At 32.6% G+C, this 11,903-nt stretch overlaps 1 protein-coding gene across 2 annotated transcripts in view; it reads left to right on the forward strand.

Annotated features, from left to right (window-relative positions):
• The first annotated feature begins 5,101 nt into the window (after positions 1–5,101).
• The window catches only part of LOC110033487 (Fanconi anemia group I protein), a 23,751-nt gene continuing 16,949 nt past the window's right edge, over positions 5,102–11,903 (forward strand). For both annotated transcript variants that reach the window (XM_020737481.1, XM_020737483.1), the window contains exon 1: positions 5,102–6,191. In XM_020737481.1, coding sequence (XP_020593140.1) covers positions 5,197–6,191 — 995 coding nt within the window. In that variant the 5' untranslated portion in view covers positions 5,102–5,196. The remainder of the gene's footprint in view (positions 6,192–11,903) is intronic.

Raw genomic sequence — 11,903 nt, forward strand, 5'->3', positions numbered from 1 at the left:
CTGAGCCATAAGGGTGGAGGTCGAATCACCACGTCCCAAACGGATGGTGTTTTGCCCGAAAATTGAGGCTTATGGGATGACACCAACGAAGCGTCAAAAGAAGTGATATGGCGCTCAAAGTGGGTAAACAAAAGAAGGGTAGAGTAATCCTAAAGCATCACAAGTAAATATAAAATTTAATTCCTAAAAAATTAATCCTAAATTATAAAATTTATATTGAAAATGTCAAATACTTAGTGGCTCTCCTTGTAATGAGTTAAGAGGATTTCATGTAATTGAGAATTGCAAGTAGAAAAGTTTAGTGACAATTATAAGCAATAATCTTCTTTACCTTCTCCCGGTAGCATAAAGTAACTTAGTTTTAAATGACTTTATTTCCATAAATCTCATAACTAACCCATCAAATCGTATTTCCCTAACATTTACATCTCCCTAGAAGGCATATCCACCTATACCCACAACTTAATGTGAAAAACCTAGTTTATTCTACCATAGATTTTCTTAAAACTTATGGTTCACAATATATTTTAACAATTCACTTGGTGAGAATTGAAAGTAATTTAAGGTTTGAAGGTTTATCATCACCATATAAAGTAATTAAAATACTACGCAATTCTCATCCCATCCATTCTACTTAATCATCACAAAAAAAAAGTCCACTCAATAAGCATGATAAAACACCAAACAAATTCATTGAAACAAAAAGAAATCCACTATCTACTTGTTACAACTGAAAGACAACAGAAAGTACTCAAAAAGATTTAGCTTTCCATCCTTTACAAGGACCAAGAAAATAACCAATCATTAGTCTTTTTGAATTAATAGACTGTTGCTCCTGTAGAACTCACCCTGTCCTCCGCAATGGAAGAAGAAGGGATCTCCACAACAAGCAAAACCCACTAAGTAACCAATTGACATCAATCTCCACTTAGACTGTAATGTATTGCTATTTATAGGCTCTCTAAGTTGGCTTCCACGAATCCTCTGCAGGTATGCATGATCCCCCACACGATCCACATCTCTAAAGTCTCGAACTGCAACAATCGCCCCTGATATTTTTTGTCGCTTAGGGGCCCAGGGGTTGGCGCTTAGGCGCCAAGCTCTCTATCTGCTGAAGAGTGGACGGGCGCCTAAGCGTCCGACGCCTAGGCACCCATGTTGCAACGCCTAGGCATCCAAGGTGCCTACCTCTCGGGTTGGTAAAGCAGGAATTAGCGCCTAGGCACCCAAGGGACCAACGCCTAGGCGCCGGTGCCACTTTGCATCTTTAATCTCCATGTCTTCTCCAATTTTTGCCACTTCAATTTTCTATTATACCTGCAAGATAAACACAAAAATACATTTCTTAAAGTACAATTTCATCCATAAAAATGTATAAAACATTAAGAAATACTAGTTAACTTTTCTACGCATCAAAATCCCTAAAATTTAAATGTTACTAGTCCCAAAGTAACACCAATGCTTAAATATTGAATCAATTAACTTATAGGAGTGGGTTTCATGGAAAACTAGCTAGAATCATGCCTTAAAAGATCCATAGTTAGGAAAATGCAATATCTCTACTAAATAAGTCCAGTCTAGAGGCTATAAGAAATTTTTTATTCAACAAATAAAATATAATTTTATTTTATTTCAAAAAGAAATTAGTAAATGCTAATAGTGCACTTTAGATATCAAATATACAAAATTATGCTTTTCTTTAAATAGTTTATTAATACTTCAAAAACATAAATAAATTTAGGAATGTAGTAGAGTTTCAATTTAAAAAGAATTTTAGTAAAACTGATTTTTAGTAAGGCTTCTCCTCAATATGTTTTTCATTTAAACCTCCTTTTTTCATACTTTTGGATGAATGTTTCAATCATAAGCATAATTCCTCGAGGATTATTATATTTGGATAGACTTTGTAATAATTTTGAATTCTACTATCATTTCTTTAAATTAAAACACACCACATTCCTTTTCTTTTTAATGTCTTAAAAGTTTAAGAAGTATTAGAAAAATACAATCCTATGGAAGCTAAATTCTTATTAAATATACATCTAAGTGCACCTGGTTTAACAAATAGCTAATACTCTTTGAAAGTATATATGCTAATCACTTTTCCATATGCTAAATTGCAAAGTTTACTTAACACTAGTCTAATTTAATTTACATAAAGTTTAAATTAGTTAACTATGTTTCTCCTTTCTCAAGATTATTATAGTTCCATATTTATCCTCACTTTCCTCAAGTTTACTAAAAGCAACTATTAAAATTTAATTTACTAACGACAAAATAATCTTAAGCACCACAAGATTCTTCCCCTCAAACTTAATTCCAAAACACTTATCGCAATTTAAACATGAATTCAGATGGGGCGACAAATATCAGTAATACTTCTTTTGAATTGCAGTGTTCCCAAATATCTTAATTTCTCAAGGGTTACTGAATGCATTTCTTCGCAAAGCAGTCCCCATACAGTTTCAGGGTTCATGAATTGTAGTCTTCCTGAAGTTCAACTTTTTAAAAAGGTGGTATTTTTTGACATATAGAAGATTTTGGTTGTAGGAATGCAAATATTATTTTAAAAAGGATTTAAAGGCTAAAATAACATAAAAATGTATTTAATGAATATATTAAACACAATAGTAAAACATGAACTTGACAATTGTGATTGATTCTCATATGTATAATAATAGAGTAATACACACCAAAAGAGTGCATCTTCAAAATTCATTGGCATTCACCAATTAGAATCTGAAAGTCACTTGCATCTTAAATTTCACATTTTTTCTCCTATAAATCCTCTTCATGCATGCACCTTGATTAAAAATGACTCCACAGTCAGCCTACATATGCCTTGTATGTTTATTTGCGTGTAACCTCTTACAATAAAAATGACAACTCATTAAAAGAAACAAAAAAGAGCATTCATTGTCATACATTGCATGATTTTAACATGGAGATCTCATTAGCTGGTCTCTCTCTCTTGCTCCGGGAACTGGTGATAGTGGATTGAGTTGTTCAGAAAAGCATTCATAGGAAGCTCTCTAGCGAGCAAGCATCCCACGTGATGGGCGAAAGCTATGTGAGTGCGCGGAGATGGTTTGAGATGTGAGGATTTCCGATAGCTCTGGCTATTAATCTCAAATTCAATAAAAAAGAAATGCACCTGAAAGTGAATGCTTACAAGTAGGACTGTCAAGACAGATGGTTGTTAGTGAATAATTCGTGTTCGATTCATCAATGAGTTTGTGTTTGATTTGTTCGATAAACAAACGAGACAAACACGAACAACTTTTTTTCGTTCGGTTTATAAACGAACCAAACACGAACATTCATGTGTTTGATCGTGTTTGAATCATTTTTGTTTGAAATATAAAATAATTTAAAATAATTATATATACATAATTTATCATTTTTAAAAAATAATTATATAATCTAAAAATTTATCACACTTTGAAATATTAAATATTATAAATTATAATAATGATTTATAGTTTTTTTTAGAATTTTATAGTGAGTTTTTTCATGCAGTAATGAACCTGACACATTACAAGCAACTTCCATTCATTAAGTTATGTGAATTATGTATACAACTTCATAATTTACGAGGACATGTTGTTGTATTTTGTTCTTTATGCAGATGTTGGAAAACCCGACCCAAAGAGAGTTTTTTATGACGATGACCACTGATCGTTGGGTTAATTATTTATGTTATTTTCATGAAGATGGGGATGCTTAAATTTCATTTATTTTTAGTTGGACAATTTATATTTGTTTTTCATTAGGACATTGTCTGTACTGCTTTGGATATTTGATTTTTCATAAGTACACTGTCAACAATGTTTTGGATATTTGTTTTTCATCGTACAGTTTGTTCTTTGCTTTTCCAAGTTTATTTATGATTCTGGTTTGTTTAAAGAATGTTCTAATAGTAGCTAATTCAGTGATTCTTATATGTGTTAGCTGCATAGACAATGATTAACATTGATGCAAGTAGAGAAATATGCGGAAGAAGAATCACAACTGCAGTGTGTTTGATGTATGAGTACTACAGCTCATACATAGCTTGCTCTCCATGTATGAAATCTTATATATTAGTGATATGTGGGTTGGGGAGTTGCTTGTAGGGCACCAAATAAAATTCACAGTATGTTCAGTATGATACAACCCACATTCATCAATCTCTTTGAAGAACTACACAGGAATCATGAACTTCATGACTCCTCCAGGATAACTTCAAGAGAAGTGTTAGCAATAACCCTCTACAGTTTATCACAAAAAAAAAAAAAAATCCATGAGAAAATTCATGAAGCAATTTTAACGCTCATCTAAAACAATCAGACTTGCACCAGGATGGGGAAATGTGCATGGGAGATGAAAGAGCCGAGGGAGTAATTACAGATGTCATCGTTGTGGGGGCACATAGAGTGATTATATTTTTTTTCTCTTTATTTGAAATATTTTGTGAAAATATTTATTGTTTATTGCATTGATGATTTATGCAATGATGAATATTTTTAATTTCAATGTTATTTTCAATTATTTTTTATGTATTTCTTTTCACTTGAATGACCTGCGAGACAACTAAGGGTGTAAGATAATGCAAATTTTTATTGCATGCTTTTTTAAGGTCTTTAATGAAATATTCAACTTTATGAGTTCTTATGGATGAGCTATATATTGTTATTGGTTCTTGTCATGTGTGAAATCCTAGTGAAGGTAATCAAATTTATTTTATTTTTTCTGTATTGTGACTTTTGAGGTTCTTCTATATGAATTTTTTTTGGTGATATGCATTTGTAAAAAAAAGTGCGAGATGAGTATTGCGTGATTTAAAGGCAACAAAAAATCCTCTTTTTTTTCATAAAGTCTACTATTTTCTTGTAGTGACAAATTTATTGGTTAAAACTCCATTCTCCGAAACCTCCCGGTTTCATAAAATTGAAATTGATTAGTTCTAATATTCTTTATTGCTAATGTTACGTCTAAGGTCAGTGTTTTTGATTTTGAACTTTAAGAAAAAATGAGCCCAAGGACTTTCTGGATTATAATGTTGAGTGCTTACTTGCGCAACAGTTTTTAATAAAATGTAGCTGCTAATAGATGTACTTGATATTAGTTCCCCCTCCCGCTCGATAAGAAATGCGCGCTGTTTTCTTTATTTTAAATCCGAACGCATGAGCACGATATCTATCACCTCACCCAGCCATGACAGCAACCACGCCCACCACCGCCGCTGGCCGAAGGCAAAACAATTGCGAGACGTCACCGCCGCCGCCTTTCACCGCCAACGACATCATCCTCCTCGCTCAAAACATCTCAGCCACGCTTCCCCCATCCCTCTCCTCCTCCAATCTCCTCCCTCTACTCCACTCACCTTCACCATCCCTCCTTTTCTCCCTCCTCTCCCTCTTCTCCCGCTCTCCTCCATCATCCTCCCTCCTTACCCCCGTCCTCCGCTCCTTTCTTCGTCTCTTCTTCTCCCGCAACCTCCCCAGAGACCTCGACTCCTCCTGCCTCTTTCACCTCATTTCTCCTCTCCTATCCAAGCTTAACCACTCCGATCTCTCCTCCATACTCGATATTCTGTCTTCTCACCTCTCCGACATTAACGATGCCGACAAGGCCCAGGCCCTCGACCTCCTCCCTCACCTCCTCAACCTCGCCAACCCCTATGGAGAGCTCATCGACGCATTCCTCGAAAAACTTCTCTCCGTCAGCTGGTCCAAGGCACTTCTTGTCAAAATGTGCTCTCTCATCCGGGAGTGCCCGGCTATATCTAGGGTTAGGGTTTCGGAGTTTCTTCGGAAGATTTTCGACGGATTGAGGGATGCGGACATCCAGGACCTCCCATGGCTGGTGTTCCAGCTATTGCTGCTCGCTTGTAAGGGAATTAATTCGGTTTCCAGAAAGCAGTTGATTGCCGATTTGTTAAAATTTTTTGGGGAGCCAATGAAGGCCCCGGCTTCAGTGGTGCGGCAAGTGGAGGGGACTGTTCTGATGCACGTGAACTTCTCCATTAAGCAAGATCCCTCGCTGGGTTCGGAGGTTATCGCCGTTGTTCGCTCCGATCTAGGTACGTTCAACCATTTTGCTGCTGCGGTTTTGTTATCGGTGGCCAGGATTCGGCGGTTCAACGAGAGCTCGATTGGCGCCCTAAAATCGGTTGCTGTTGGTTCTCACCAGGATTGCAAATTTGCAAGGTGACATTCCTCATTCCATTTTGTTCAATTTTATTATTGAGGATTGTTGAGTTAGAATCACTGAATAATATAAAGCTCTTAGTTTTTTTTATTTTGTAATCCATTGCTCCTAGTTTTCTAGTTCTTACAAACAAGCAAAATTGTACTATCATTTTAGGAATGTTTTTAGCTGGCTTCATGAGTAAAGCGAAGCTATGCGCATGACGCCTACTTCACTTTGCTGAAACCCTCTTCAAAGTTAATTTCCATGTTTTCCTTACAATTTTTAATTTTGAAGTATTGCAATAAACAATTAGAAATTACAATTAGAAATCGTTCAAAATTTTAATTTGTAGATTCAATATTTGCCTTTAAGTTAGGTATCATACAACATTCTTTTCTATTTTTTATGAACTTTCAAGTTGTAATTTATATTTTATAACTTTTAATGAATGTATTTATACAATAAACATTATATATAACTTATTAGTGTTTTATTTAATAAAAGTGTCATTTTGTCCTGCAATTTGAGCTTTGAAGTAAAAATAAATCATTGCAACATTGCATTGCTGCATTTTAGCAAAACTAATGATCCTTTTATTTCCTTTTCAATTTTTAAAGTCTCTAGAAAAAAGAAATATTAAATGAATAACCATGGTTTTGTCCTGTTAATTAGAGACTGGGTTGGTGACAAAGTTATGACTTGTTTGCTCGTGTTCGGCTCGTTCGATATTGACTCGTGTTCGAAATCCGCTCGTGAACAGTGTGCTTGTGTTCGACTCGAATAATATTGTTTGGCTCGAAATTGACGCGTTATAATATAAAATTATTAAAACAATATTTAATTTTTTAATATAAAATAAGAATTTTATGTGAAATTTTTCAAGAGCAAATTTGGGACAAAACCCAAGTTATTTATTAACTAAAAAAATTGATTAACTAAAAAAAAAGTTAATTTGAAGACAACTTTCCCCAAATTGAACACAATTTAAGACAATATTATCCAATTAAAATTGATATTATTTTACAAATTGAAGACAAATTTAAGATAGAGCAAATTGAAGACAATTTTCTTCAATAAAAAATTAATATTATTTTACAAAAAAATTAACAAGATAAGAACCATTTTATGCATTTATTCACTATTTATACAAATTACAAAATCAAGCATCGAACTCTTATTCCCCACTATGAGCTCTTTGTTTCCATTAATGCATTTAAATGCTCCGAACTTCTTAGCATTTACTTCATTTGTCCCTAAATCACGTGTTATATATCCATCTAAAACTGTTAAACCTACAAAAAATATAAAAAATATTATCATCATTATTGTTTCAAAAAGTGATATATATATATATATATTAATGCAAAAGGTTATGACACCAAGATGTTATGAATGTAAATATTAAACTTTAGGTGCTAGATATGTAATTACATACGATTGTGTAAATTTCCCTAATATAAGACATAATATTTTTATTTCTATACATTAAACAGTAAAAAAAATAAAATTCATACAAAAACATATTTAAAATATCTACAAACAACAAAATAAACCCTAAGCATATTTTTAGTTACCACCTCGAACACGTACAACATGTGTAGGCAATGGAAATTGTGGTAAAACCTGAAAATGCAAAAAATATCAGTAACACTGATCTGAAATATAAGAACAAATAAGAAATGAAAAAGGGGTGCATTAATTACACTCACCCCAATACTTATCAAATTTACCTCTCATGTTGTTTCTGTTAAACTAATCAGAAGAAGTCAACTTATTTAGTAACAATTTTTTTATATGCATAACAACAATTAAAAAAAATATTTGAAGTGGGGTAGGAAAAACCTGAAATCATTTTTTTCACATTATTGAAATCATCAAAAAATTTTCTGATTTTATCATATTTATTCCAATCTAAATCTGAAGGCAACCAACTGAAATTATTATCTCGATCTGTAAAGTGAGTGAACATATTACGAAAAATAAGAGCAGATTCAAACATTAAGAATGTTGAGTTCCATCTTGTTTGAACATCAATGCACAAACCCTTAGTTGTTGATATCTCTAATTGTTTGACTATGTCAACAAATTTATGCAACTTTGTTGGCGATTTCTTTATATATTTGATAGTCTCTCTAATATTATAAATGATATATTGAATCTCTTTTAAGCCAATATGTACCATAATATTTAAAATATGCGCACAACAACGAACATGAAAGTAATGCCTCTTAAAATATAGTATTCCTCTTGCCATAAAATTTGAATAGACCAAGTTAGCAGCAACATCATTATTATTAGTGTTGTCTAAAGTGATAGTAGATACTTTGTCATGTATTTTCCAATCTAGCAAACAATGAGAAATGACATCACAAATGAAGTTACCGGCATGAGGTGAATCCGATTCAATGGAATTAATGACTCGTTTTTGAATCTTCCAAGATTGATCAATATGGTGAGCAGTTAGACACATATATACGATAGTTTGATTGGAAGTCCAACTACTAGATGTTAATGAAAACCTGTGAATATCCCCAATTTTTTTTTTCAACTTCTCTTTCTCAAACTCAAAATCTTCATACAATTATTTTTTATGTTTTTCTTAAAATTTTCTCATAATTTGAGTTCAAGGACTTCAAGAGATTGTTAAACCACGTATGTTCAACAATACTAAAAGGATACTCATGCACTATAATCATTTTGAAAATTATCTCTCTAAACTTTTGTTGATCGTAGCTTTTTGGATCATGAAATACTGGGATCTCAATATTTGCATCAACATCAAATGACATAAAATTTAACATTTTTTGCCTTTTGTTAGATAAATCGCCGGTTTCCTTGCTTTTAACTTTCATTTGTCCACATTCTCTAATATGTCGTAAAAGTTGAGAAGTGTTTCCTGTTTTTGATTTTTGAAATTTTGATTGGCAACATATGCATTGCCAAAAGGAAGTTGGGGCCCCCTTAATTGGAAATCTTGCCTCCACAAAATACTCTCACACTGTGGACTTCATCTTCCTACCCTTCTTAGTAGCGACTTCTTCACTATTATTATGAATGACAACATGAGGTACTACTTCTGGCTCTGTATTTTGTAAAGTAAGATTGACATTTTCGTTGCTAGTATGTGCTTCTGGTACAACTAACAACTTATTGCTGGATGATTCAGATTGTGAAAGATTTAATTTAGACATATTTGCACGCTAAATAAAATCAAAAACACATAATTAATATTACTTTAAACAAACAACATACTACATAACATTTAAAAACATAAGAACTGAGTGGTATATATATAAATTTCCCTATAAGTAAAATAAAATCATTGGTAAAATGATCGTATGCACTCATTTCTAGATAGATCATTCCTCCAGGAAGGGTCTTGAAAGAAACTAATGTTAAACTAGAGCTTTCATGAAATAAAGCATCTTAAAATACAGAGAAGAAATCATAGTACTATGAAAGCAATGACAGACCACGAGCAAAGTTTCATATAAGGATTGAGCTCATATGTTTTCATTGTGACAAGCCAAGGCATAATTGGCCACAATGTTTACTTTTAAAAAGAGAATAAAGGTAGAAGCAGAAAAATGAATTAAAGAAAGATGATGTTAATATAATAGCCAAAATAGAAAGACAAATTAAATATAATTGATGATTCATCCACTCATCTATGACACATGTGACTTGGTCAAATGAGTCAAAATGATATAAAGAAACTCCGCTAAAAATAGATTATTGCTAACCCGGAGCTTACAATGGATATGTGTAAATATAGAAAAATAAGAGCAAATTCATTCTTTAGCTAATAAACAACATATAGTAGCTTTAAAAACTTTCCCTCCATCTAGAAAAGCTAATGTGTTGGATTTGGCTCATACTAATAATTTTTCTATGGATTTTATGAGCCTTGGTAGCACTTAGTAAAGTTTGCGACTAAATGGTCCCCTGAAAAATAGTCAACATATCATTTTGGCACCTTTCACAAAAGATATCCATTGTGCTACAATTTTAGAAACTAAATCAACTAAATTTATTTGCCTCGCAGTCCAACCATCTACTATATTCTCAATTCTTAAGAAAATTTTCAACCGTAGAGAAAACAAGTGAAATATAACATGTACAAGACATAAAAACTGTCATAACAGTTTATGATATAATTACAAATTCATCATCAGCCATTTTCTTCAATTGGCCTAGCCAGAGAATATATACAAATATAAACTTAGCCAATTCAGCAGGTCACTAGGCTAATTTTTCAAAAGTGAAAAATGAAAGGGGCAATTATTGGTTTATCACCCAAGTCTTTATTATTTATAAAACCAACCCCCAAGCATTTCTATTTACAATAACACCATTTTATTCTTAAAAAGCGTGGGTTTACACATTTAGATATAAAGACCAAGCTTCAGAAAGATGCATGCCCTAAACACTCTCTTATATGAGATCTCATCCATACAAAAAAAAAAACATATATAAATGCAATATGTGAGATTTCGCTGCCAAAACCCTACAAAGCTAGATTTCATTCAAAAAATCTACATAAATCTAAAAGAAATTTAAGAAAATTTAAGATAAGAGACGAGCCCGAAAATAAATAGGAAATATTAGAGAAAATATACTCAGAGATAATACTTAGGTAACCAAACGAGCAACCAACGAATGAAGAAAGAATATCGACAAACTACGCAAGAACACCGAACAATCGAGCCAACACTGACTATCAGAGGAGAATAGAGTTAGATATTAGCAGAAGAATAGAGACGACAAACCCTAAGCAGTCGCAAGAGAAGACGAGAAGAGTAGAACCTTAAATGGGAGAGGCAGCCGAACCCGAGAAGTTTCAAGAGGCGAATGCAGATTGGGGAGGTTGGTTAGGGTTTTATAGATTAATAGATATATAATATATTATAATTATATAACTTATATTATATTTTTATATAAATATATAATATTTAATAAGTAATATTAATATATTATTATTATTAATTTGTTATATATTATTATAGAATTTAATTTTATAACATATGCTAATTTTTTTTAAATTTAATTAATTATAATTTATAATATTTAATGTTATGAATATTTGTTATGTATTTATTAATTAATTAATTAATTATTTATTTTCAAGCCAATTCGAGCCGAACACGAGCGAACAAACTATTGTTCGTGTTCTACTCGTTTATATTTCGAGCTTAAAAATTTGTTTGTGTTCGGCTCGTTAGGCTTAACGAACGAGCCGAACACGAGTTGCTTAACGAGCCGAACATGAGCTGTTCCTGAACAGCGAGCCAAATTGACAGCCCTAAACATGACTTCCAATCTTATGTTTACGGTTTTCTTTTTAAGTTGAACTAACCAATGGTTGTTTTTCTAACAATGGTAGAGCGTGGCTTGGGTTGCATCCAATGCAGGAAATAATGCTTTGGTTGCTAGTTAGGAAGGATTGTTTGAGTTGAGTGCAACTTAGTCATACATAGTAGATTATATTTAACCTGGTTTGTGTGCATAGACTGCAACCAGATGTAAACTTTGGTTGGGTTCCAATCAAATATATATGCCTATGTTTTGTACAACCTAAGCTCTATCAATAAGAATATGTACTTTTTGCACACTCTGAAATTTGATAATAGAGGAATTGGCCTGAACTATTGCAGAAACCTCTAAATTCAAAATTAATTAATTATGTTTTATGCTCAAGAAAGAAATTCCTTATATAAATAAATATATAT

This window comes from Phalaenopsis equestris, unplaced genomic scaffold (genome assembly GCF_001263595.1).
Source record: "Phalaenopsis equestris unplaced genomic scaffold, ASM126359v1 Scaffold001196, whole genome shotgun sequence".
NCBI lineage: Eukaryota > Viridiplantae > Streptophyta > Magnoliopsida > Asparagales > Orchidaceae > Phalaenopsis > Phalaenopsis equestris.